Raw genomic sequence first — 27,004 nt, 5'->3', positions numbered from 1 at the left:
CCACAAATTGCTGATAAAGGTAATTGTTAAACATTCCCAGAGGGGAACAAAATATGTCTAAATTGAATCTAACCTACAGAAAATTAACTTCTTTCTAAAGGAACTACTCTAGGGTACAATTGCTTCCATCTTTGTCTATGTTCTGAAGGCCTCTTAGGAAGATCACACACACACACACACACACACACACACACACACACACACACACCCCAGAGAATTTTGTAGGCTGAAGAGAACAAAGGCTTGGCTCACTGGGGCTGATGCACATGGTTTCATTTCCTGGGGTGATGGTTATCACATGAAAGGCTTGCACTCCAGAGTAGACATTTTTGGTTTCACCTGAGACATTGCAAAAACAATGGGTCTTGGAAAGGATCCAACATCTAAATCCTTCAGGGGCAATAGCAGTCTCAGCCAACTGTGCCTCAGTTTGTTTTTACAGGCACATAAAATGCTCAGTTGGAGAGAAGAACCTCTCAAAGATGGCAAAGAGAACAGGCCAGTTGGGTGTTTTAGCATGTTGTAAGTAGGAATTTCCCAGTGTGAAAAGAGGGCTCTGGATTTCCACTCTGAACTATGAGATGTAACTGAAAGAAGGACAAAGTTTGGAGTAACAGCCTTATATTTGCCAGAGATATTGTGAGAAGGGACACCAGCCCCCCCGCACCCCCCGCCCCCAGCCAAAATAAATAAATAAATAAAGGCTGTTAGACAGGGAAGACACAAAAGGGTGATGTTGTTTAAGTGTTTTACAAGGATTGGGGGTCATAACCATGAAATCCTCAGCACATGCAAAAGTCAACTGGATAACAAAGAAGCTTAATCATCTTAATGTGGCATTTTAATGATGCCACTGATTTGCTATGCCAATTCAGAGATAATGAGGCCCTAATGCTACAGATGTTCAGCCAGGCTAAGAGAAAGGGGGTGGGCTTTTCTAGCATGCCATTTTCTAACTATCCAATTAAACAAATTGTGCAAGCATCTAAATAGTTTACCAGGTTTTGACAGCTGTTAATAGGATTTAGAAGCTCAAAGCACTAAAGAGCAAAATGGGAGATATATGGATTGTAGACATTTAGTCTACAGAGTTTGTTGCTATGACCCAATATAGCACAAATACATGAACTAGAACAGTTTTCCTTATAAAATTTTGTTCTCTTTTCCCACAATGGCCTCTTTGTATTATGAACAAGAATAGTGAAATTATGGGTCATTTTCATTTTCTAATTTACATTTTTATGTGTAAAGTGAGGAGGGGGAAAAACAATGATATTGTGAGAACTAAAGAATAAGAAGTTTTAATATCTGCTAACCAGTAAAATTATAAAGCTTCAGTTAAAATGAAAGTTTTGGTCATTGATTTAAACAACCCACTGTTTTCTTTTTTCTCTTCTTTAAAATTTAAAGATATCTAGTAATTTTTAAAACACCTATTTTAAAGTTAGGAAAAAACTATCAAAGATGAATCAGACTAATAAGTGATAAAATATTAGTATCTCAATTGTGGTGAAATAAGAGATAGCAGTATAATATTTGGTTTGGTTTAAATTCTCATTAAAACACAGACTTTTAAATTTGCCCTTAAAGATCTAATTTTCCCTTAAAGAGTACTAGCATTAAAACATGAAGACAGCCGAAACCGGTTTGGCTCGGTGGATAGAGCGTCGGCTTGCGGACTGAAAGGTCCCAGGTTCGATTCCAGTCAAGGGCATGTACCTGGGTTGCGGGCACATCCTCAGTAGGAGATGTGCAGGAGGCAGCTGATCGATGTTTCTCTCTCATGGATGTTTCTAACTCTCTATCTCTCTCCCTTCCTCTCTGTAAAAAATCAATAAAATATATTAAAAAAAACAAAACAAAAAAACATGAAGACAGTTTCAGTTGCTAAGGAACCAAGGAATCACCCTCAATTTTACTAATGACATTAGTCTTTGTCTTTTTTTTTTTTTTAATCTTCACCAGAGGACATGCTTACAGAGAGGAAAGTAGAGAGACAGAGAGAGAGAGAGAGACATCAATCAGTTGCCTTATGTACACTCCCCGAGATCAGGGATCAAACCCACAACCCAGGTATGTGCTCTGACAAGGAATCAAACAGGCAACCTTTCGGTGCACGGGATGATGCTCCAACTAACTAACTCACTCCAGCCAGGCTAATCTTTGTCTTTTTGTCCAACTATCGAATAGCTCATTCATTGCCATAAAAAAATAAATTCTGCTTAATAATTTCAATGCAATTCCTTGTTTTCCCATTAGAACGAGAAGATTTGTTACTTTTTTAAAAAAATATTTTTTTATTGATTTCAGAGAGGAAGAGAGAAGAAGAGATAGAAACTTCAATGATGAGAGAGAAACATTGATGGGCTGCCTCCTGCATGCCCCCTACTGGGGATCGAGCCTGCAACCTGGGCATGTGCCCTTGACTGGAATTGAACCTGGGACCCTTCAGTTCACAGGCCGACACCCTAGCCACTGAGCCAAACCAGCTCGGTGACTTATTACTTTTAACAACAGGAATACACTACACATGAGCAGTAAGTAAGGTATGAGCTGCTCAGTTGGGCTAAGCTCTTCAGATATGGGACCAGGTGAATTTTGTATTTGAGTTGTATGGATTGAAAACCATGATGTGTGAAAGTTCCTTCTAAACTATAAAGAAATGCCCTAGCTGGTTTGGCTCAGTGGATAGAGTGTTAGTCTGTGGACTGAAGGGTACTGGGTTCGATTCTGGTCAAGAGTATATGCCTGGGTTGTGGGCTCAATCCCCAGTAGGAGGCATGTAGGAGGGGCCAATCAATGATTCTCTCTCATCATTGATGTTTCTATCTCTCTCTCCTTCTCACTTCCTCTCTGAAATCAATCCTATCTAATAAAAGAGAAACATGGTAATTGCCATACGACTGCTACCCTTCCCATTGGCTAATCAGGGCAATATGCAAATTAACTGCCAGCCAAGATGGTGGCCGGCAGCCAGGCAGCTTCAAACTAACATGAGGCTTGCTTGCTTCAGTGACGGAGGACTCCAACATTCCCCATCTGCCGCTGCAGGCCTCTGAGCTGCAACTCTAAGCAACTATGTAACAAATATAGAAGCTAAACAAAACCCCAGAAACCTGTTTTAGTCCGCCGGGCTTCAGCCAGCAGGATTGCAACATTGTAAGCAAAGGCCAGAAACCTACTTTCAGCAGCAGAGGCCTAAGAGCTGGAGCCAAGCCTCAAAGCTAAAGCTGGCCCAGAATAAAAAAAAAAAAAAAAAAAGGAGTGGTTGGGAGCTTCAGTCACCCCCAGCCTGAAAACAGCCATCATCCCCTCACCCAGGCTGGCCAGGCACCCCAGTGGGGACCCCCACCCTGAAGGATGTGTGACCAGCTGCAAACAGCCATCATCCCCTCACCCAGGCTGGCCAGGCACCCCAGTGGGGACCCCCACCCTGAAGGATGTGTGACCAGCTGCAAACAGCCATCATCCCCTCACCCAGGCTGGCCAGGCACCCCAGTGGGGACCCCCACCCTGATCCAGGACACCCTTCAGGGCAAACCAGCCGGCACCCACCCGTGCACCAGGCTTCTACCCTATATAGTAAAAGGGTAATATGCCTCCCAGCACCGGGATCAGCGGAGCCGCGAGGCCTCCCGGCACTGGGATCAGCGTGACAGGGGGCAGCGCCCAAACCCCCTGATCGCCCTGCGGCTCTGTGTGTGACAGGGGGCGGGGCCACAACCTCCATATCCACCCTGCTCTGTTCGTGACAGGGGAAGGCACCCCAACCCCCTGATCAGCCCTGCTCTGTGCCTGATGGGGGGAGCTCCCCAACCCCCTGATCGGCCCTGCTCTGTGTGTGACAGGGTGCGGCGCCCCAACCACCCCCCCCCCATGGGCCCTGCTCTGTGTGTGACGGGGTAGAGCCATAACCTCCCCATCGGCCCTGCCCTGAGTGTGAGAGTGGCGGTGCCCCAACCCCCTGATTGGCCCTGCTCTGTGGGTGATAGAGGGCGGCGCCCCAACCCCCTGATGGGCCCTGCTCTGTTCGTAACAGGGTACAGAGCCCCAACCCCCCTGATGGGCCCTGCTCTGTGCGTGACAGGGGTGGCATCGCAACCTCCCCATCGACCCTGCTCTGTGCATGACAGGGGGCGATGCCCCAACTCCCCAATCGGCCCTGCTCTGAGCCCAACCAGGGGCTGCACCTAGTGATTGGGCCTGCCCTCTGCCACCCGGGAGCAGGCCTAAGCCAGCAGGTTGTTATCTCCCGAGGGGTCCCAGACTGCGAGAGGGCACAGGCCAGGCTGAGGGACCCCCCTCCCCCCGAGTGCACAAATTTTTGTGCACCGGGCCTCTAGTTATATATATATATATAATTGATATATATATATATTCTTTTTTTAAGGACACAGATATAAAGTAGTTTTTCATTTCTGTCCATTATAACTATAAACTTTTTCTATTGCTCATTTAACCTATGTATTATAGTATTCTAAAAAATAACTGTTATCCAATGAAAGTTAATGAATGAAAATGCATTTAATGAGGTTAAGGTTTTAGTTGTTGCTTAACATAATAGAGGATAGACTAAAATATTTACCTAGTACACATTTCAATTATAAATCCAGATGAAATTTTAAAATTTTCATTCATAATACCCTTGTATAAAATATTCACTCTTTCTTGAACAGAATAAAAAAATTTTAAAGCATATTAAAACATGATTCTTAGAAAAATCCAAAAATTGTCATCCAAATACAATTAAATTGACTGAAAATATTCTGATTGTCACAACACCAAACTCAGGATCATGAGTAAGGGAAGGAATGAATTCTCTTCTACAACCAGAGCATTAAGAAGTTCTTGGTATACATAATATGTATCGTGTTATATGACAGCATATTTATTTCCCATAAAGATGAGAAAGATCTTCAAGGCAGGGGCCAGTTTTTAATAATATTTGTGACCCCAGAACCTTTCAGAGGGCCCAGCTATTATAGATATTGAAAGAATAAATGAATGAATTAACTATTTGGGCAAACTAAACCAATTTAATGATAATAAGACCAGGCAGGGAAGAAATAATAAGTCAATCTGGCATACCTCTCCCTAACTTGTCTATAACATTTTATTTTTATTACTTATTTATTTTAATCCTTACCCAAGGACATTTTTTTTTCATTGATTTTTACAGAGATTGGAAGGGAGGGAGAGAGAGAAACATCAACATGAGAGAGACACACTGAGCGGTTGCCTCCCACACATGCCCTGACAAGAGCCAGGGCTCGAACCTGCAACCCAGGTACATGCCCTTGACCAGTAATCGAACCCCAGACCCTTCGGTCTGCAGGATGACACTCTAACCACTGAGCAGTACCTCTCTATAACATTTTAAAGGTGAATTGTAGTATGCAGAGTTTCTCCTCATGATACATCAGAATCAACCAGTTCTCCAATTGACTTCTTTGCCACAGAGGTCTGGCTTCTGCCCCTCCTATTCCACCACTTTGGAATAGGATGCCCTGACCAGTCCCTGCTTCTTGAACCTCTTCTTTGAGCTCTATTCATGCCTGGTCCTATTCCTACCTCATCTATTTATTCCCTGTGTTTATTCCTCTTTCTCTGTCTCAGGTGTGAATGATTTCCAGGGTCCTGTTTCTTGAACCTTATGTTTTTTTTCACTCTACATATTCTCCTGATCCAACTTTTTGTTGCTGATGACTCTCAAATCTGTATTTCCAGCCTAGTCTTTCCTGCTGAGCCCAAAGATACTTCCAATCACTTCTTGGATTTCTTACACTTGTTTCACACTTAACAATCTGCAACCTATTTCATTATTTCTCTCCTTTTTACTTCCTTTTAAACCTGCTCCTCCTATAGTATTATTCCTCGTTTCTCCCTCTACACCAGCGGTTCTCAACCTGTGAGTCGCGACCCCTTTGGCGGTCGAATGACCCTTTCACAGGGGTCGCCTAAGACCATCCTGCATATCAGATATTTACATTATGATTCATAACAGTAGCAACATTACAATTATGAAGTAGCAACGAAAATAATTGTATGGTTGGGTCACAACATGAGGAACTGTATTTAAAGGGCCAGAAGGTTGAGAACCACTGATCTACACAATGGTTGCTTGATGCCATTATTATTCCATTTGCATCCTTAAGCTTTTAACACTGTGGTTGGCATACATTTCAGTGACTGCTTACCAAATTAATGGAAGGAAGGAAAGCAAGCAAGAAGGAAGGAAGGAGTAGATAATTATTCTGTTCTTTATTTCAAGTACAACATTAAGGTTAGAGATGTTAAAAAAAATTGCAAAGGTTGTGATTTTGCCTAAGGCTAGTATATTAGGTCAAAGCAGAGAAACACAATAAATAGCATTTCTTACTTAAGGTATGCCAACCAGACCCAAAGGCATAGGATTTTTGGAAGAGAAGGAAATGATACAAGAATTAAGTGTTAAAAAATTCTTGCTCTCCCCCAAAATTATTGTTCTTTTTTGCCCTGATTAGTGTGGCTCAGTTGGTTGGGCGTCATCCCATGCAGCAAAAAATTGCCAGCTCCATCCCTGGAAGGGGGCATGCAGAAGGTAGCCGATCGATTGTTTGCTCTCACATCAGTATTTCTCTCTCCCTCTCCCTTTTCCTTCCCCTCTCTCTAAAAATCAATAAACTAAACACAAAATAAAGATTAATTGATTAAAACAAAATATATACAAGAGACTGTTGGTCAGGCAGCTGAGACAGGAGCAAAAAAAAAAAAAAAAAAAAGGACTCTTATCAACAAAGTGAATGTTTTTTATGAAATTTGCAAGGAGCTAGTGCCTCCAGGAAGAAATGGATTACTCTTTCAAAACTATAAAAACGGACATTCATTCTAAATATGAGAGCATGTCCAAAGACTACATTTTGTCAGAGAAACTGCCCTTTAAAAAGCAGCAGCAATACACCCATTGGTTGCTCTCTAGTGACAGATGACATTAACAATTAGTGTTCTCAGGCTGCAACCACTTGGACAAATCTAAGATTCTTCAGTGGTCACAATAGAGCCAGTGGATGCCCAAGGACTTTGACTACCATCTATAACAAGTCTTTTTTACTTGGAGCATGGCTTAACCTCTTTTCTAATAAAGAGAGTGGTTTAGGTTCTGGGGGGAAAATATGTACAAAATAATATAAAATTTACCACCTGCTATATATTATTCGGACTTTTCTTCCTCTCTGCTTTCTCTCTCTCTCTCTCTCTCTCTCTCTCTCTCTCTCTCTCTCTCTCTCTCTCTCTCTCTCTCAAATAATGGAATAGAGCACGAAGACACATGAAAAGAAACTCAGCACTCACTTGTCCTAGGTGAATGTACAATGGTAAAAGCACATAAGGGAATAAGCTATCTTGTCACTGGAACATGTTCATCCCCGGGGGTAAAGTGTAACAACTGTTTAACAGCTGCCCAGTAACACTTACAGGCTTCGAGCAAAGATGCATCCTAGCTCCACCAGAAACTGGAAGAAATACTGTCTGGCAGTATAATACTAGAATGAAATCTAACCAACAAACTAGAGTACACACCCCTTTTTGTTTCAAAAGGCAACGTTTAAGATCATGGATAGACCTGGGGTGTGTATAGGGACTGGGAGGAGGGAAGTAAAGGGGGGGGTGGGAGATATCTGTAATACTATCAACAATAAAAAATATATTTTGAAAGAAAAATCACGGATAGAGAGGTTTCTACTAACAGTATTCAAATAGCATCAGAATGAGTATTGGTAATGATAAGAAAGGAACAATATGTTATTTCCCTCTTATTTTACCCACTGAAAATATATTTGAATGTTTTTAAGTTCTGATGAAAGAGCATGGGCTTTGGAGTAAGAATGTCAGTTCAACTTATATTAACTAGCAGTGTGATCTCGGCAAGTCTCTTGACTTCTGTGAATTTTTTCATTTCTTCAATGATGATAATATGTACACCTAACAGGGTTGTTACAGTAATTAAAGTAGGCAAAGTAATGTATATACAAGCCTAGGATAGTAGCTGACACATATCTTCGTGACCTTGGGCTACACAAAGATTTCTTAGATTTGATACCAAAGCATGATTCATAAATGAAAATATCTTACAACTCAATAAGACAAATAACCAAATTAAAACTGTGAAAATGATTTGAATTGACATTTCCCCAAAGAATTTATACAAATGAACAATAGGCAAATGAAAAGATATTCAACATCAATAGTTATTAGAGAAATGCAAATTAAAACCACAATGAGACATCACTTCACACCCACTTGAATGGCTATCATCAAAAAGATAGGCAACAATTATTGTTGGTGAGGATGTGGAGAAAATGGAACTTGAATGTGTTGCTGGTGGGAATGTAAAGCGGTGCAGCCATTTAGAAAAAAGTTTGGTACAAGAGTAGGCAGCCTTCTAAAATGGTTCTGAATGATTCCTGACTCCTAGAATTCATATCCTTGTATAATTTCTCCCCTTGAATGTGGGCTGGACCTAGTGATTTGCTTCTAATTAATAGGACATGGCAAAAGTGATGGGAAATCACTTCTGTTATTAGTTTATAAAAGATGTGACTTCTGCTTTTTCTTATTTTCTCTCTCTGGTGCTTCTCTGATGAAGTAAACTAGAGAGCCCACATGGCAAAAACCCAAGGCAGTTACTAGTCACCGCCCAGGGAGGAAATGAGGCCCTAAGTCCAACACTCTCAAGGAACTGAATCTTGACAATCACAGGAGTGAGTCTGGAAATTGATCCTTTCCTCATCAAGCCTTCAGGTGAGACCAGACCACAGTCCAGGTCAATACCCTGTGAGAGACTGTGAAGCAGAGGACCCAGATAAGCTGTGCCTGTATTTCTGAGATAATAAATTTCTATTGTTTTAGGCTCTAAGGTTTGGGGTAATTTGTTATATAGCAATTGATAACTAAAATAGTTTCTTTTTATTAAAAATTTTATTGATTTTTTTAGAGAGAGAGAGAAAAACACATCATTAATGCATTCATTGGTTGCTCCTCATACATGCCCTGACCAGGGATTGAACCTACAACCTTGGTGTATCAGGATGATGCTCTAACCAACTGATCTACCCAGCCAGGGCACTAATATAGACAAGTTTCGTACAAAAGTAAACATAAATTGACCATACAACCCAGTAGTTCCACTGCTAGCTATCTACTCAAAAGAAATGAAAACATATGTCCACACAAAGACTTGTACACAAATGTTCACAGCAGGATTATTCATAAGAACCAAAAAATGGAAACAATCAGAATGCTGGTGAACTGATAAACAAAATCTATGCCAATATGATGAAATACTATTCAGAAGTAAAGAGAAAAAAATCCTGATACATGCAACAACCTGATAAACGTAAAAAAACATGCTAAATGAAAAGAAGTCAGAAGCAAAAGACTACACATTGTTATTATTCCTTTTACAAGAGATAGCCAGAAATAGTAAATCTATAGAGACATAAATCAGAGTAGTGGGTGCCTGGGGCAGAGGGGCAAGAATAGGGATTGACTGCAAACAGGTGAAAGAAATGTTTTAAAACATAGCACTAGTTGCACAATTCTATAAATTTACTGAGCATCACTGAATTGAACACTTACAGGTATGCAAGTTATAACCACGCTAGAGGCCCGGTGCACGACATTCGTGAACTGGGGGGAGGGGGTTTCCTCAGCCTGACCTGTGCCCTCTCCCAGTCTGGGACCATTCAGGGGATGTCCGCCTGCCAGCGTAGGCCCGCTCCCTGTGGGTCCTTAGCACTGCTGTGGAGGCAAGAGAGCTCCTGCCACTGCCGCTGTGCTCACCAGCCATGAGCCCCGCTTCTGGCTGAGCGGTGCTCCCCTTGTGGGAGCGCACTGACCACCAGGGGGCAGTTCCTGCATTGAGCATCCAGTCGTTCCACCGTTTGGTCGATTTGCATATTAGCCTTTTATTATATAGGATTAAAGCTGTTTTTTTAAAAAAGACCCCTAAAAGGATTTAGAAAACCTAACTTATAGCTAGTTATACTGATACTGACTCTGTCTTGAGAGTTCGGCTACTCATTCACCACTACTACAAGAAACATCATAATAAGTGTAGCCTTTTGAGCTACTTCCATATGATAAATCCTCATAAGACTATCTTTAACTCCTTTCGGTCCTATACAACTGATTTCATGCCCTTTTCAAAGAGTGTTATGTTAAAAAACACAGAGTGCAACCTTGATCAGTGTGGTTCAGTGGTTAGAGCATTGGGAACGTGGTTAAGGTAATAAAACTGGGTTGCAGGATCAATCCCAAAGCAACCAATCATCCATCAATGTGTCTCTCTCATATAAATACTAGAGGCCCAGTGCACGAAATTCTTGCACAGGTAGGGTCCCTAGGCCTGGCCAGTGATCAGGGTTGATCAGGTTCTCCGCCTCCCTGTCTCCTCCTTCCCTCACTCCCTCAGTGCCCCGCTGCTGCTGCTGGTCATCCGTCATGTTCCGCACTACCCGCTGGTGGTCAGCGCACATCATAGTGAGAGATCGAACTCCTGGTTTCCCAGTTGAACTCCCACGGGGACAATTTGCATATTAGCCTTTTATTATATAGGATTTCTCTCTTCTCCCCCTCCCTTCCATTCCCTCTAAAAATCAATGGAAAAAATATCCTCATTCCTTGGATGAAGATTAAAAAAACAACAACACACAGTGCAGGCTGAAATAATCAACTGTAAAAGAACTGGCCTCAGGACATCTCCCACATTTAATTATTTTATTATCAACTTCAGAGAACACCTAAGTAATTACTGATTTTTGCTCTTTCTAAATTGTTCTAAAATCTATAAATATCCATAGTTTTCTAATTATATTACTCCTTTGCAATATTTTGTGCTTTATATGTCTTTTTATGTGCTTTTAGGCCTCACTTTCTATTGTTAATAATTTAGTATGCTTTACTAGGCTTTATTATTTAATTAATGAGCACTGTCCTGGACAACAGTAGTAAAGTCCACGGGGAAGTTCTCTGAGGGTTCACTGAGGCTCTCATAAGAAAATAAATTATATTTTCTACACAGTCTCAGAGAGAGAAGCATGTATAACCTGAAGGACTAGAATCAGAAATTCAAGGTGATAATGAGCAAGGAACAGTTCATATAAAAATGCCAGAGCCCTGGCCAGTGTTGCTACATGGTTAGAGAGTCGGCCCATGCACCAAAAGGGTTGTGGATTTGATTCCCAGTCAAGGGCACATGCCTGGGTTGCAGATTTGATCCCCATTTTTGGTTGGGGTGCATGGAGGAGGCAATCAATTGATGTGTCTCTCTCATATCAATGTTTCTCTCTGTGTGTCTCTCCCACTCCCTTCCACTCTCTAAAAAAATCAATGGAGAAAATATCCTCCGGTGAGGATTAACAACAACAAAAAAATCAATGGGAAAAAAATGTCCTTAGGTGAGGATTAACAAAAAAGCCAGAAATAGTTCTGGGCTCCAAACAATGAAGAGAGGTAACAAAGGTACATTAAGTTGTGTCCAAAGTTTGGTGACAGAATCATGGCCACAAGCCTAGACTGACTTAAGAGAAGCTAATTAAGAGCCTTTCCTATTGCTCTGGGGCTGCCATGAACTTCCTTGAGGTTAACAAAGGGTAACAAAGGCATGACTGGGATTTCTGCTTTTGTAGATGCATGTGCAGAAAAGGTTGGTTCTAACAAATCTTGTCAATGTCTTTAATGCCATCAAGACTGACTAATACAGGAAATATCTACCATGAGGTTACAAATTATTTTTAATTATTAAATCATGGGTCTCCCTAGGTTACCGTTTAGACAGCATCACTCACTGCAAAATCTAGTTTTTAAGACCGTCATTCCTGAAATCTCAAATCTAGATCCAATTGCAATTGTTGGTTAAAAAGCAGATTTCAACCAGGCAGCTGAATGAGAAAACATCTGGACCTACCAGTCAGAATGAGAAAGGTCACATGTTAAATCCAGATAATCTTGTTTATTGGTATTTGAAGGTTATACACCAAGGGGTGGATTACCAGGGCCCTCCTTTAGGCCTGGCACTGACATCTTCATTAATCTATGTGTGTGACACTTTAAAATCCAAAGCTTTAATACTACTGTGTTGTCATTTGAATTTTATTAAAGGAATTGTAATTTCCAAATGTAATTTTCCTATTTCTAAGCCTGAACACTATGCTAACCTATTACTAGACTACTGAGTATTAGACGCCGGAAGGAACCACATAACAGAATTGTCAAGGGCAGATGATGCCTATTCTTTTCAAAAGTTTTCCAAATTTCCATCCAGCATTTTACTATGGATGAAGCATTTGCAACTTTTTCCATCAAAATTAAGAAAAGAAAAGGCTTTGAATCAGCAAGGAACAAAATAAAAAGATTGCTCTAAGACAGGTTTCAGGTCAGTGTTAAAGAAAGGGGGATTGTACCTACCACATGACTTTTTCATAATTAGTATATATTATTTTATATCCATACAAAACTGAACCATAATTGGTTATGTTAGCAGCAATTCTATAGTCCATTACGTATGAAACTATTATAAAAATAGCAAAGTTAAGATGCCTTAAGACCTTATACACTTTGGTCAGGGCTTTTTCATCTTTTCTGAGTTTTAGACCTCATTTAAGAACTGTACTCTTTGCCCAAAAAATGTACACATGCCCATAGACACAAAATTTCACATAGTTTTAATAGGTTTCTCAAATCTTGAAATCTCAGGGTGAGAATCTTTGTATTATGCCTTTAAACAGGCTCAGGTTTAAATCGAAGGTGCCTCTGTGCTATGCTTTATATGACAATGGTTAGCCTTTAAATTTTTTGTGGATTATAATAAAAATTTTAGATGTCAATTTAATATCTACTTTGTATAAGAAACAAAATTTTTCAAAATTCTTTCAAGGGTACCCGAATAAAAACTTTAAAGGACTAAATTTTTCAAAATTCTTTCAAGGGTACCCGAATAAAAACTTTAAAGGCCTAAAACAATTTTTGTTTATTATAAATAATGATGGTTTAAATTGTTATTGCACCCTTTCAAATGTATCTAATGGAATATACATTTTAGTGATTTGATCTACTCCATCACAAATTTAAAAATACATAAGTTTTTTTAATCATAAATTTTCTTAAATTTTTATTTCAATTTCCTCATAGAATTTTATCCATATCTATTATTCTTTTAGGCTTGCATCTTCTATTGTTAATCCTGTCACATGTCTCTACAACAACAATATATATAAATTAAAAATATTTTTGTTACCATGACATTCTGTTAGAAAATTTCTTCTGGATTGAGTTATTATTATAATTATTAGCATACAATTGATAAAATATAGGTATATTACAAATCTTGATCAATAATTATTAAATATAAAAAGTAAAAATTTGGGGAATGTATCTCTTGAATGAGATGGATGAAAGGAGATGCATTTATGAAAGTTTTTTATTAAAGGAATTATCCAATTGACCCTTTTTTTGGCATCCTGGAAGTATGTATACTAGCATTTCATGGCAAATAAGTAAGAGATACGCCTTTCTTTATAGAGTGGAGAAGGATCATTGTGAAAGGGGAGGACAGAAAGGAGAACCTTAACTACACCAGCCTTATTGGGCAGAGAGTTTTAGGAAAGAACACATAATGAAATTGAAGACCTGGCAATTAATTCTCTTAAAATTATCCACGTTCATGTAATCCTTGGAAAGTCTTCCATTTATCCCAGGTTGAAGAACACTGCTTAAAAAAGACCACACTGTCAAGATGTACACAATATGCTCTTTTTCACTTTATGTAACCGACAATGATTTAGTGAGCAATAGGAACAATGCAGGGGATGAATGGATAAATGGCTGGGTAGAAAGGCAGAGAGAAGAAGAAATACTGAGCTTTTACTGTGTACCCCAAACTATAGCATAAAAGAATAAGACTAAAAAAGACTCTGTCCTTGCCACCTCATCAACTCTTTGGTAAACAATAAAGTACAGTGAGACCCTGCCACAGTGCAGTATGTATGGATTTGGATCCAACAGGAATGGTGATTGCCTCCAGTTGTCCTCTGCTCCTCCCGTCTCTGACAGGAGCAAGCTAAAATTCTTATGCCATGGGATTCGGTGGGAAGTGACTGCCTCATGATCACTTGGGACTTTTTAAATTTAATGTATGGTCAATTGTGTCTAGTCTAAACTTCACCGCTGTTGCTTTATGCTTTTTGTAATAGTATCTAGCCCAAACTCCTATATTTAATTAAATTTACAATAATGTGACCTCCATATTTAAAGATGAAATTTTTGAATCCTATCTACCTTTTTGTGGAAAGAACTCATATACTCATCTGATCTCCAAAACTATTCTCCTTCATGCAAATTACAAGAAAAAAAAAAAGCCTCTCTGACAAATTATGAAAAACGATGACCTGGTGAGCCAGAACGATTTCATTCCTCAGTCCAATGGTGCGCTGGTAAATGCTTACAAATCAAAGAGTGGAGGACGGGCTTTTTTTCTGTAGCATTTGCTGGTGTCAGTGGTATAAACACCATGGCCTATTTCAAGCTACCAACATGAAGTCAGCCAGCTCACAAAATTCCTGAAAATTTAACAATGGATTATGAGCTGACTGTGGCACATCATTGGGACTCCTCACTTATCTCTTAGCAGAGTGCCTTCATGTGGTTACCAAATTGCACCACGGTATACAATGGCCCAGGATGATGACTGGTTTCAAACTTGGAGCAGAAAAACTCACTTGGCAAGAACTGATGCTAGGCAAGTTAGCAGGCACATATAGGTATTTCATATACCGCTAACCAACTGGACTGGAATCCATTTTATTTCATACTCATCTTGTTTCACTGCTAGGAGGCACCAGTACTACTGCTCCACAGTTAAAAAAAAGCAAAAGGAGGGGAAGAGTCTCAGAAGACCCACTAAGGACAGCGGAAAGGCCCATTTTTCTGTCAACCTTTATAGCAATCCCTTTCTCTTTGGCAGATGCCAAATATCTTCCTGTAAGTTCCTTGTAGTTCACTGTGCTATACAGCTTGGTTAAGAAAAATTCTAATATGATGTTTTTTGTTTAAAAGATTCAAGGAGAAGTGTCTGGGTTTTATCACCAACAGAACTTACCCGTTGACACAGTAGAAGCCATAACGCCTCTCTGCCATTGTGAGTACTTACAGAAATCCCCTGTGAGTGAACTGCTGCAGCAAAGTACTGCTGATTTTGTAAGATAACCCCTGCATCCCATGAGCGACAGGTCTTGATCTGGGCTTGAGAGATGTAATATTTTGATAAAAAACGGCACTTCCTTTTGAAGCATATATTTGCGTGTATGAGCAGTACCGCTGGAACCTCAGTGAGCGCCTAGGCGAGGCTTACTTGGTCTCTCCCAGCTCGCTCCAGCCATAGGCCCCTCCTTCACACATCTGAATGTAGCAGTAATTAGCATCCATAAACCGCAAATGTGGCTTGTTTTTTTCTCTCCCCTTTCAGAAGCATCAAAGTAATTTGTATTTCTCATGAGTGCAAAAAAGTTGTACACCTCAAAAGAGATTGAGACTCTTACATGGAAAGCTACTGAAGATGGGAACTTTATCTCCTAAGAGGGAAAAATTTTTTGAGCACACTTTCTAATGAAAGTTCTTATCTTTGATTTAAGCTTCACATAAGGTATTGCAAGAGAGAAAATGCAAGGCCTTTCAAAAAATTATCAAGTTCAACTTTTCTCATGGAATTAGGTACTATCCTAACTCTTATACAACAAAAGTACTTAAACAAATACACTAATTGATCACCACTGTACAATTAATTAAAAAGAAATCTATTTCATGAGTACCAGGTATATTTTATATTCAGTTGTAAAAATTTGGGAGATGAAGGATATAGTACTAGCATTGAATATCCCCCCCAAATTAATGTCTGTCAGGAACCTCTGAATGTGTCCTTATTTGGAAATAAGGTCAATGTTAAGATGAAGTCACATTGGATTAGGACAGGCCCTTAATCCAATGACAGGTGTCCCTACAAGAAGAGAAGACAGGGAAGAAGACCATGTGCTGACAGAAGCAGGGACTGGAGTTATGCTGCTACAAGCCAAGGAACACCAAGGATATTAGAAGCTACCAGAAGCTAGAAAAAGACAAGGATTCTTCCCTAGAGCCTGTAAAGGGCGAGCCTTTAGAGCAGCAGTTGCCAACCTTTCGGATCTCATGGACCACCAGTGGTCCACGGACCACCAGTTGGCGACTGCTGCTTTAGGGGAAAATGACTGTGCTTACACCTTGCTTGGGACTCCTAGTTTCCAGAACTGTAAGAGAATAAAGTTTGTTGTTTTAAGCCACTGTGGTCATTTGTTGTAGAAGCCCTATGAAACTAAACAAAGGGTAAATGTACAACTTAGGGTAAATAGCTGATGCTGATGGATAGTGAGGTACATGGTGTACTTTTTGCCCCGTAGCATCTCCAGAACAAACTGCAAGTGTAAGCAGAAAGGAATGGTGGTTGGCAGGGGGCTGCTGAAAATGGGGCCAGTAGAGTGTTCAATGCAGGGAGTTAGTAGCCAAATAAATATTCCCTAATTATTCAAAGATAGAAAAGTAATGCCACCAGCATATGCATGTAGAATCACAACTTCAAAACATACATGCCAGGACAGAATCTTTCCTTCCATATTCTAAGTGGGAAATGGCAAAGATGAGCATCCAATTTCAGAGGAAGAAAGACTAAAATAAAAAGCTAAGGTTCTACCTTAGTTATGCAGCCCATAACTGCATTTCTCTCTCTCTTTTTCAAATGGCTTTTATTGATTTCAGAGAGAGGAAGGGAGAGGGAAAGACAGAGAGAAACATTAATGATGAGAGAGAAACATCAATGATGAGAATCATTGACCAACTTCCTCTTGCACGCCCCCTACTGGGGATCAAGCCTGAAACCCAGGCATGTGCCCTGACAGGGAATTGAACTGTGACCTCCTGGTTGATATGTTGACGCTAAGTCAGTGAGCCACACCACCTACTTTTCAATTCTATTATTTTATAATTTAGCGTGTATAATTTAAATATACTGTTCATATTATTGTTTTTTTAAAAGGCAGGGGCCTGTTGATGGTTCTGTCTCTCTCTCCCTCTCCCTTCCTCTCTTAAATCAATCTATAATAATAAAAGTATAATATGCTAATTAGACCAGATGTCCTTCCGGCTGCAAGGGAAGCCCAGGTCCCGGGTGCCAGAGGGAAGCTGGTGCCAGCAGCCAGGCGAAGGAAGGCCTACTCTTGCATGAATTTCGTGCATCGGGCCTCTAGTAAAAATATATTTAAAAATAAAATAAAATAAAAGGCAGAGGCCTGGTTATAACCTGTTGCAAATGTATGTGACCCAGATTAAATGCCAACATTAATAATACAGTAATCAATTTGGAGCTTAATCATGAAATAATGGATTACTTTTTCAACACTAAAGTTAACCTAAATCAGGCTTAGAAAGAAGAACCATTTCTTCTCTCCCAAATTATTTAGAATGGTTGATTATACCTTCTAGTTTATACCAAGTACTGTATGACACTCCCAGAGCCCTAATAACTGAGAAAAACTCACAGATATTCCATCAATCCATTGACATGTATTAGAGGTAAGGTGATAGAAATAGCAAAGGCAGCTACAGCAGTTGAAAATGACCCAAAACAAGTAGATCACATGAGCTGAATCTCTCTTTTCTTCTTAGAAGCATTTCTGGAACAGGTCTAATTCAGAGGCTGCAAACTATTGTATGGATTCCTAGAACCAGATGGGTTTTCACAATATTTGTTTTAAATTCCTACTGTTGAATAGAAATTATTTGGTTTCTTTTTTTATTGTGGGTATTTAATCTGTCCTCCTCCCTCACCGGCCCAACTACTTGAGAATATAAAACTCATTGCTATCTCTGAACCCAGAGCAAATTCTAACATAAATTATAAATTTTCAGACCAAATGTTGTATAGGGATCATCATTTCAAACATATACTTAATGGCATTACCTACCAGAACTAAGAAACCCTAACTCAGAAAAATGCAAGCTGATGGTAGTTATTTGCCTCATTCTGAGTGTGGCTCCATGGATGTCACCTTCAAGAAATTGCATAAAGCTGGTACAACACCATATGCCTTTCCTCAGCACAAATGACCACATCCTGTGCCAGGCAGCATTTTTCAGTCTCTGTGGTTAAGAACTAGAACAAATTAAAGTATAGCTAGGCAGAGCTGGAATGTTAGTTGAAGCTGTGATTTGAATCTCAGAAGTTTTAGACATAGAACTCTATTACTTGATCCCTTAAGTATCTAAGACAAAAGATCCCAAGAAACATTTTTTTCTTTTTTCCTTTAAGAAACACATATATAGCCCAACTGATGTGGCTCAGTGGTTGAGCATCAACCTATGAACCAGGAGAATTCATGGGTCAAGGCCAATAGCCTGGCCAATAGTCTGGCTATGTGGCTATGCGGAAGGACAATGAAAACTTGGTCTATTAAAGGATGCCCATATGAGGCACTGCCTTATGGAAATCACTGTGGGAATATGATGGGTGCATTAAAGTAGGGCATGTCAATACCCATCAGAAGAACCCCCTTCCAGGTTTGAAAAGGTGAATAGAACCAATGAGTGAATATTGCAATGTACTTGCTTAAGGTGGCCACTTGGGTTCATGAAATAAGTAGACATTTGAGGACCACAGAAATGAAGAGAGGTGAATCTGGACATATTCCTTTTTTACCCTCTGAGGCTCAGAATGCCAACCAAACTGTTCTATTAACAAGTGATACAGAGGCTGCAGATGACTATGGGTAAGATTCCTCAGGAAGAAGGCCCGCCACATAGCTGACAAGTGGATTATACGGAACCAATGGCAGTACCCCCAAAAGGGCTACAAATGGGTTTTTGACAAAATAAGCATTGACTCTGGATTAGACTTCGCTTACCTGGTGGTAGATGCAAATGGTCAGAGTACTAAAAAAGAACTGAAACAGGAGCCATTGCACCAATTTGGACTGCCAAGTCATATTTCTTCAGACCAAGGCATACAGCCCATGTCAACCAATGGACAGAGAGGTAGCCTGCTCATAATAATATTTTCATAGAGAATTGGAACTGACAATTGGAACATTGATTGTTTAAGATCCCCTGAAGTCCTGAGGTATCTTACCTCATCCTTAGCTCAGAATGTCATATATACCTCGTTTTCCCTTTTTGTCTCTGAACCTCTCAATGTGGGGTCCCCATACAGATGAACGTAATTAGATTTAGTTATTTTCTCTGGTTAGCCTGCATCCTATAGGTTTAATTATTAGAACAGTTGAAAGAACCCTGAAGGCAAGAGGCAAGTTTCTTCCTCCCCTATTCCAGGATCTCTTGACCTTTATGATCCTTTTGCTATAAGAGATTCATGGTCAAAGACCAGAGGGTGTCCTGTGGTATAATACAAAAATATATTTGGTCTTAGTCTCAGATTCCTAGCACAGAGTTACTAAAACCCTTGCAATTTCCTGAGTGATAGTATATTTTATTATTCATAACAAGCCCCTTTCACTCACACCTGAGTTTATGCTACTAAGGTGACTTAGGGTGGGGACCCTAAATTGCCTCAGTATGGGGTGGTCACTAGAAAGACCAAGTGACTGGAGGATTGGAACTTTCAGCCCCATCCACCAACCACCAGGAAGAGTAGAAGGGGCTATAGATTGAGCACTATAAAAACTTTTGAACAATGAGATTCAGAGAGCTTCTGGGTTGGTGAACACATCAAAGTTGTGGGAGTGTTATGCCCAGAGGGCATGGAAACTCTCCAACACCATACCCTGCTCCATTTGCCTGTTCCTGAGTTGTATCCTTTATCATTAACTGGCTATAGAAAGAAAGGTGCTTTCTTAAGTTCTGTGAATCGTTCTAGCAACTTATCAAACCTGAGGGAGGTTTGTGGAAAACCCTGAATTGGTAGCCAAGCTAGAATTAGTGCAGGTAACCAGGGGATCTGGTACTTACAACTTGTGTCTGAAGTGAGAACAGTCTGTGAAACCGATCCCTTAACCTGTGGGTTCAGCATTAACTCCAGGAGTTAGTATGATAATTGAATTTTTGGATTCCCAGCTGGTGTCTAAGATTTGAAGAATTGGTTGTTGGTGTTGGAAAACACCCCAGACAAATCTTTCTATAATGAATATGTATTGTTTTTATAGTGAAAAGGAGTAAAAATAACACTTTAAAAAGTTAGTATAACTTGAATACTGAATAAATACCTTAAATTCTCAAAATTTTCTGATAACCTATATAGCAAATTATTAAATGCAAATACTTGTAAACTGAATAAAATCGAATTACTCCCAAATCAATCCACAAATACAAGTTTTCCTTGGAGAATTCCTCATTTCTTCTTCATATTAAGTTTTAACCATATCTATAACCATTAGTTGTCTGTACACTATGGCTCACCTTCCATATCTTCATCTTCATTGGTTGGGCATTCTGCACTGTCCACATTTTCTGTCTCATTAGGTTTGGTTAAATTGTAGTCATTTAAAATCACTGGACCTTCTAGGAGATAAAAAGAATTTTAACTATGCAGTCAACTTAAACTATTTTTTACAAACATTTATAAAGTAGATTCCCATCTCAGCTTCACAGAAATTCTTAGTGATAGTATCCCTTTTATGCGTACTCTAAGTGCAATATATGTGAAAACTCTTGAGGTTTAGAAATATATCCAGGGTTCATACAGTTTTCCATTAAACATGATTTTCTTGAATATTTCTTTCACCTGAGTTAAATGAACTCAGGTTCTTTCTGTACAGAAATTCTCTCTCCTTTGGGATATCTCACAATATCTGGTAGAATGTTATTGCTATTTATGACCAAGAAGTGTTGATGTGTAGTGATGAGAAATACTTAGCCTGAAAATACTAATATAACCCAATTTTGGAAAGATGCTTTCCTTAGAGTAAGCTTCCTATTTTCCTTTTCTGTTCACATTATAAATATAATTATGTGGAGCCAGAACAGTGTGGCTCAGTGGTTGAGCATCAACCTATGAACCAGAGGTCAATTCCAGGTCAGGGCAAATGCCTGGGTTGCAGGCTTAATCCCCAGTAGGGGGCGTGCAGGAGGCAGCCAATCAATGATTCTCTCTCATCATTGATGTTTCTCTCTCTCCCCCTCTCTCTTCCTCTCTGAAATCAATAAAAATATATTAAAAAGAATCAGCCCAGCAAATAACAAAATTCCTACATGAAAACAAATGTGATAAACAGGATCAAAACTCACCCCAAAAAGAACACTCACAAGAAAAATGGTACCAACTCACAGTAACACAAAACAGCATTTAAGTGATAAAATTTTTAGTACAACATAAACTTTGATTTAAAAAGTGAGTTAATCAACAGAGAAAACATAGGAGTTATTTGGGGGAAATAAATTATTTTAAATGTTTATAGTTCATTCTGAAGCAGGGGTCAGCAAACTATAGCCCAAGGGCCAAATCTAACCATGGCCTGTCTTTGCATGGGCGCAGGAGGTAGAATGGCTTTTACATTTTTAAAGGGCTGTAAAAAATATAAAGAGGTTTCTGCAATAGAGGCCATATGTGGCCCAGAAAATCTAAAATATTTATTATCTGGCCCTTTACAAAAAAAGTTTGCTGATCAGTGTTCTAGAGCGAAAAGCTCAAGTTGTTCAAATAGAAGCTACTATATTACTCAACAAAAACTGTCTTTCTTCAAACGAATCAGTAGGTGGGGTATGGTTTGGTCCTAAAATACCAAAGAACTTATATGATCTAAATTGATGAGTTATTTTTGTAACAGGAAGAGACAACCATATTTTTCTTCCCCAACACATTTCCATAGCATTTTTACTGCAATCAGAATGTTCCTCTTTCTTTGGTAATTTCAGTGAAGTTCTATTTCTAGACAGGAAAGAACTGATGCTACTTTACCTGTAGGCACAGACTGCTCCTGACTGCTTTTCAGTTCCACATTTGGTTTTATATCTGAAAAAGTATATATAATAAACATTAGCTGCTTAGAGAAAAATTTTTTCAGATTTGAGAATCCTAAAATTAATAAGGATACCATTTTGGAAGCTTTAGCAGCAGATTTCCTCTTCAGAGCAAGACTATTCTTTCTCTATATCCTCCTTAAAAAGTGCCTCAAGGAGTATAAAAGGTATTAGCTACACAGCAATTGTATTTTAAAGAGATTAAGAAGAGCCCTGGCTGGTGTGGCTCAGTGGATTGGAGGTAGTGGGTGTGATTCCCCGTCAGGGCACACATCTAGCTTGCAGGTTGGGCACATGAGGGAGGCAATCCATTGATGTTTGTCTCTTTCTCTCTCCCTTCCTTCCCTAAAATAATTTTTTTTAAAAGAAGGAAAAAACTTGCTATATTGTCTTTTAAAAAAAGAGATTAAGAAGAAAAATTAGTGCTTTGTATTTACCCACATACTTAATATGTCTGGTGCTTTTGATTTTTTTTTTCTTTTTTTTTTTTCATGAAAACCTGAGCTCCCATCTGTGGAACTCAGTCTAAAGAACTTCCTTTAGCCCTCGCCAGTTTGGCTCAGTGGATAGAGCACCAGCCTACGGACTAAAGCAGTAGTTCTCAACCTCCTGGCCCTTTAAATACAGTTCCTTATGTTGTAACCCAACCATACAATTATTTTCGTTGCTACTTCATAACTGTAATGTTGCTACTGTTATGAATCGTAATGTAAATATCTGATATGCAGGATGGTCTTAGGTGACCCCTGTGAAAGGGTCGTTCGACCCCCAAAGGGGTCGCGACCCACAGGTTGAGAACCGCTGGACTAAAGGGTTGGATTCCAGTCAAGGGCACATGCCCAGGTTGCAGGCTCGATCCCCAGTAGGGGGGAGGTGCAGGAGACAGCAGATCAATGATTCTCTCTCATTGATGTTTCTATCTCTCTCCCCCTTTCCCTTCTCTGAACTCAATAAAAATATATTTTTTTAAAAAATAAAAAACTTCCTTTCACATTTTTAGTGGTGCCACTGTGTGAATGACAACTTAGTTTTAATTTATTTGGACATATCTTTATTTTGCCTTCAATTCTAAAGAATATTTTTACTTGATATAGAATTCTGGGTTGACAGTTTTCATCTAGCACTTTAAAAATGGCATGCCTCTACTGTTTCTGATAAGTTAGTGATAATATTTATATATTATTCTTTTTCTCAAATACTTTTAAGATTTTCTCTTTACCTTTGGTTTTCTCTTTAATTTTGGCTTGATATGGCTAGGTAGATTTTATGTGAATTTATCCCACTTGAGTTCATTGAACTTACCTGTAAAATTATGTTTTTCACCAAACTTGAGAAATTTTTGGACATTATTTCTTAAAATTTTCCTCCTCCATTCTCTTGCTCCTTTCCTTTTAGGATTTCAATTGCATATATACGCTACACTTTTTCATATTTCCCCACAGTTCCCTCAGACTCTGTTCTTTTTTCCCCTCGACATTTTCTCTCTCTTTTGTTCAGATTGAATACTTTCACTGATATACTAGAGGCCCGGTGCACGAATTCGTGCACGGGTGGGGTCCCTTGGCCTGGCTGGTGATTGAGGCCGTCTCACCCAGTCCTGATCAGACTGATCAGGGCTGTCCGGCTGGCCAGGAGGAGGGACCGTGGGAGGTTGGCCAGCTGGGGGAGGTTGGTTGTGGGAGGGAACTGACCACCAGGGGGCAGCTCCTGCATTGAGAGCCTGCCCCCTGGTGGTCAGTGTGCATCATAGCGTCTGGTCGTTCAGTTTAGGCCAGTGGTCGGCAAACTCATTAGTCAACAGAGCCAAATATCAACAGTACAATAATTGAAATTTCTTTTGAGAACCAAATTTTTTAAACTTAAACTATATAGGTAGGTACATTGTTATTAACTTAATTAGGAAGAGCCACACTCAAGGGGCCAAAGAGCTGCATGTGGCTTGTGAGCTGCAGTTTGCCGACCATGGGTTTAGGCTTTTATATATATAGATCTTCAAATCCACTTACTTTTGTCTATCATCTTAATTTGCTGTTAAGCCTGTCCAATGAACTTTCTATTTCATATATTATAATTTTTAGTTCTAGAACTTTACATTTTGTTCTTTTTAAATAGTTTCTTTGCTGAGATTTCCTATCTGTTAATTCATTACAAGCATATATTCCTTTACATCTTTGAGTATAATTATTATAGCTGTTTAGGATCCTTGTCTTCCAATTCCAATATCTATGTCATCTTGAGTTCAGTAACCACTGATTTCCTTTTCTCTTAAGTACAGGAAACCCTTTCCTTCTTCACATGACCTAAAATTTTGGATAATACACTGGACATTGTAAATGGTGTTACAGAATTTATGGATCCTGTTATGTTCAACAGTATGGGAATTTTTCTTTATTTTACTTTTTAAAAATAAAGCATATAGTTAACTTGCCTGGATTTAAACTCAAATTCTGTCTCATTTGTGGTGGGAAGTAGCTAGGGTAACCAGATGTCACACTATGCCTGGGATTGAGTGTTTCCCAGACCACCCTTTTATTTTTTATTTTTTTATTATTTTTAAAATATACCTTATTGATTTTTTACAGAGAGGAAGGGAGAAGGATAGAGAGCCAGAAACATCGATGAGAGAGAAACACTGATCAGCTGCCTCCCGCACACCCCCCACTGGGAATGTGCCCGCAACCAAGGTACAAGCCCTTGACCGGAATCGAACCTGGGACCCCTCAGTCCGCAGGCCGGTGCTCTATCCACTGGGCCAAACTGGTTAGGGCCCAGACCACCCTTTTAGAAGCACAAATTTCTGTTCAGATGGGCTGCTCAGAGTGTGACTCATGTAAGTGTAGTTCAAGGATCAGCTACAGATTTGAATCAGCCAGGGAATTTATACACAAAAAAAGCCCTCCCTGCCTTCTCCATTCCAGAAGTTCTCCTCCTTGCTTCCCAGCTGCTGTGCTTGCTATGGTTTAAAAAATATACTGGTCCTCGGGTTACATTGGAGCGTAATGTGATTTTTGCCGTAAGTCAGAACCCACCTACATAAGCACCTATGTCACTCACATGGAGCACATACACAGCAGTAATGAAGTGAAACAGCAAAAAAAAAATTTAAAAGATAACAATTCCTGACCTTTACTCGTGGTAAATAAATAATAAAAAACATAAAGCACATATGTACATACATCAAAATGACGGAACTTTTTTTTTTTTTTTATAAATAAATGGGAGATGGCGATGTAACCACGAAACGACGTACGTCGAGTCCGACGTAACCCGAGGACTGTCTGTATATCGTTTTTTATTGATTTTAGAGAGAGAAGAAGGGAGAGGGGGAGAGAGAAATGCTGATGAGAAAGAAACATCACTCAGCTGCCTCCTGCATGCCCCCTACTAGGGATCGAGTCCACAATCCGGGCATGTGCCCCGACCAGGAGTCAAACCAGTGACCTCTGAGAGCATGGGATGATGCTCAACCGAGCCACACTGGCCAGGGCCTTGACATGGGTCTTTTGTTTGTTTTTTTAGGACTCATCCTATCTCATTCTTTTATATATATATATTGTTGAAAGTGGTACAGATATCCGCCTCCCCCCCGACTCCCTCTATCCCGCTCCCACTCGCCCCACCCCAGGCCTTCAACACATGTGATATTCCTGCCAAATATACATAACATGAATCTAACCATGGGAAAACAAACTACACTCTAGTTGGGGGTCAGTTTACAAAATAACTGGGTGTAATCCTCAAAAGTGTCAAGGTCATGAAAAACTGAGGAATTATTTCAGACTGAAAGAGAGTGAGGAGTTATGACAACTAAATACAATGTGTGATTCTTAGTTGAATACTCTTGCAGTGACGGACATTAGAGAAACAATTGGAGAAATCTGAATCGGGTCCAAGGATTCAATGGGAGTAATGTATCTATGTTAATTTCCTGATTTTGATAGTTGTTTTGTAGAAAGTGGAACATAAATACTAAAGTATTCAAGGATATCATATCAGCAACTTACTCTCAAAATTTCCAGAAAAAAAGGTTTTTTTTTGTACAGTATTGCAACTTTTCCGTAAGTTTGATAGTGTTGTGAGTTTTGAGGGGTTTTTTTAGTTAAAAAAAAAAAAAAAAAAACTACCTGTGAAACTTTTAATTGCATACTAAAGGGATTCTTAACAGAAAAAAAAAGGAAAAAAACATAGCTCAAGGTTTCACATGAGCAACCTTCATGAGAAAACATCTTCTAGTTACTACAGAGAAAGATGGCTTTTGATTTGGTGACCTAAAGGGAAAAGGTCCTGGTCCCCTGAACCTTTTAAATCCTCTGACAATGACATTTAAATAACTCTCAATATTTTTTCAAGAGGCATTCGTGTGCTGTAAATAACACTAGAAATAACTGAGTAGTTTCAAAGAGAATTTCTGACCCTTAGTATTCAGAATTTTAAGAAGACATTAAACCATGTATAATCAGGCAACATGGATGTTCTTCTTAGGTGCTAAAAAAATACTTAAAACACAAGGACAAAATAGATTGAAGTACACTTTCTCTCCCTGAAATTAAGGTCTTTATAAAAACATGAAGTCGTAGGTAGATGGTAAAGGAATTTCCAACTGTTAAATATTTCTAAAACTTTTCAGTTTTTAATGGACCATTTTGTAATTTCTTATACTTCAGTTAAAAAAAAAAAAACCTCAAAAAATTTCCATTTAATGGGACATATTGGGTTGGCAGTCAACATAGCTTTAAAATATTTAAAAGAACGCTCTAGAAAACTAAGAAAGAAGGGTCCGTATATTGCTTTTGACAGAAATACAGTTTTCTTTACTGATGTTTATACATATTTGGTACAGATGATGGAAGAATTTCAAAGTAGGTTAATTTCATTGAAACACAAATATTGTTTATATTTCTCGTTACTTGAATAGGCAAAGCATGCTCCTACCTCAGGACCTTTGTATTTACCTTCCCTTCTTAACAGAATGCTCTTC

At 39.3% G+C, this 27,004-nt stretch overlaps 1 protein-coding gene across 2 annotated transcripts in view; it reads right to left on the bottom strand.

The window, feature by feature from the left end:
* IKZF3 (IKAROS family zinc finger 3) overlaps nucleotides 1-27,004 on the bottom strand; it is a 77,207-nt gene that overhangs the window by 32,809 nt on the left and 17,394 nt on the right. Inside the window, exons 2-3 of one of the 2 annotated variants that reach the window (XM_036340462.1) lie at nucleotides 21,965-22,018; nucleotides 20,467-20,568 (exon numbers count right to left, since the gene is read on the bottom strand). In XM_036340462.1, coding sequence (XP_036196355.1) covers nucleotides 20,467-20,568; nucleotides 21,965-22,018 — 156 coding nt within the window. The remainder of the gene's footprint in view (nucleotides 1-20,466; nucleotides 20,569-21,964; nucleotides 22,019-27,004) is intronic. The other variant, XM_036340463.1, reaches the window with a different exon arrangement.

This window comes from Myotis myotis, unplaced genomic scaffold (genome assembly GCF_014108235.1).
Source record: "Myotis myotis isolate mMyoMyo1 unplaced genomic scaffold, mMyoMyo1.p scaffold_m19_p_17, whole genome shotgun sequence".
Taxonomy (NCBI): Eukaryota; Metazoa; Chordata; class Mammalia; order Chiroptera; family Vespertilionidae; genus Myotis; species Myotis myotis.
This window is presented reverse-complemented; position numbering and strand designations above follow the sequence as displayed.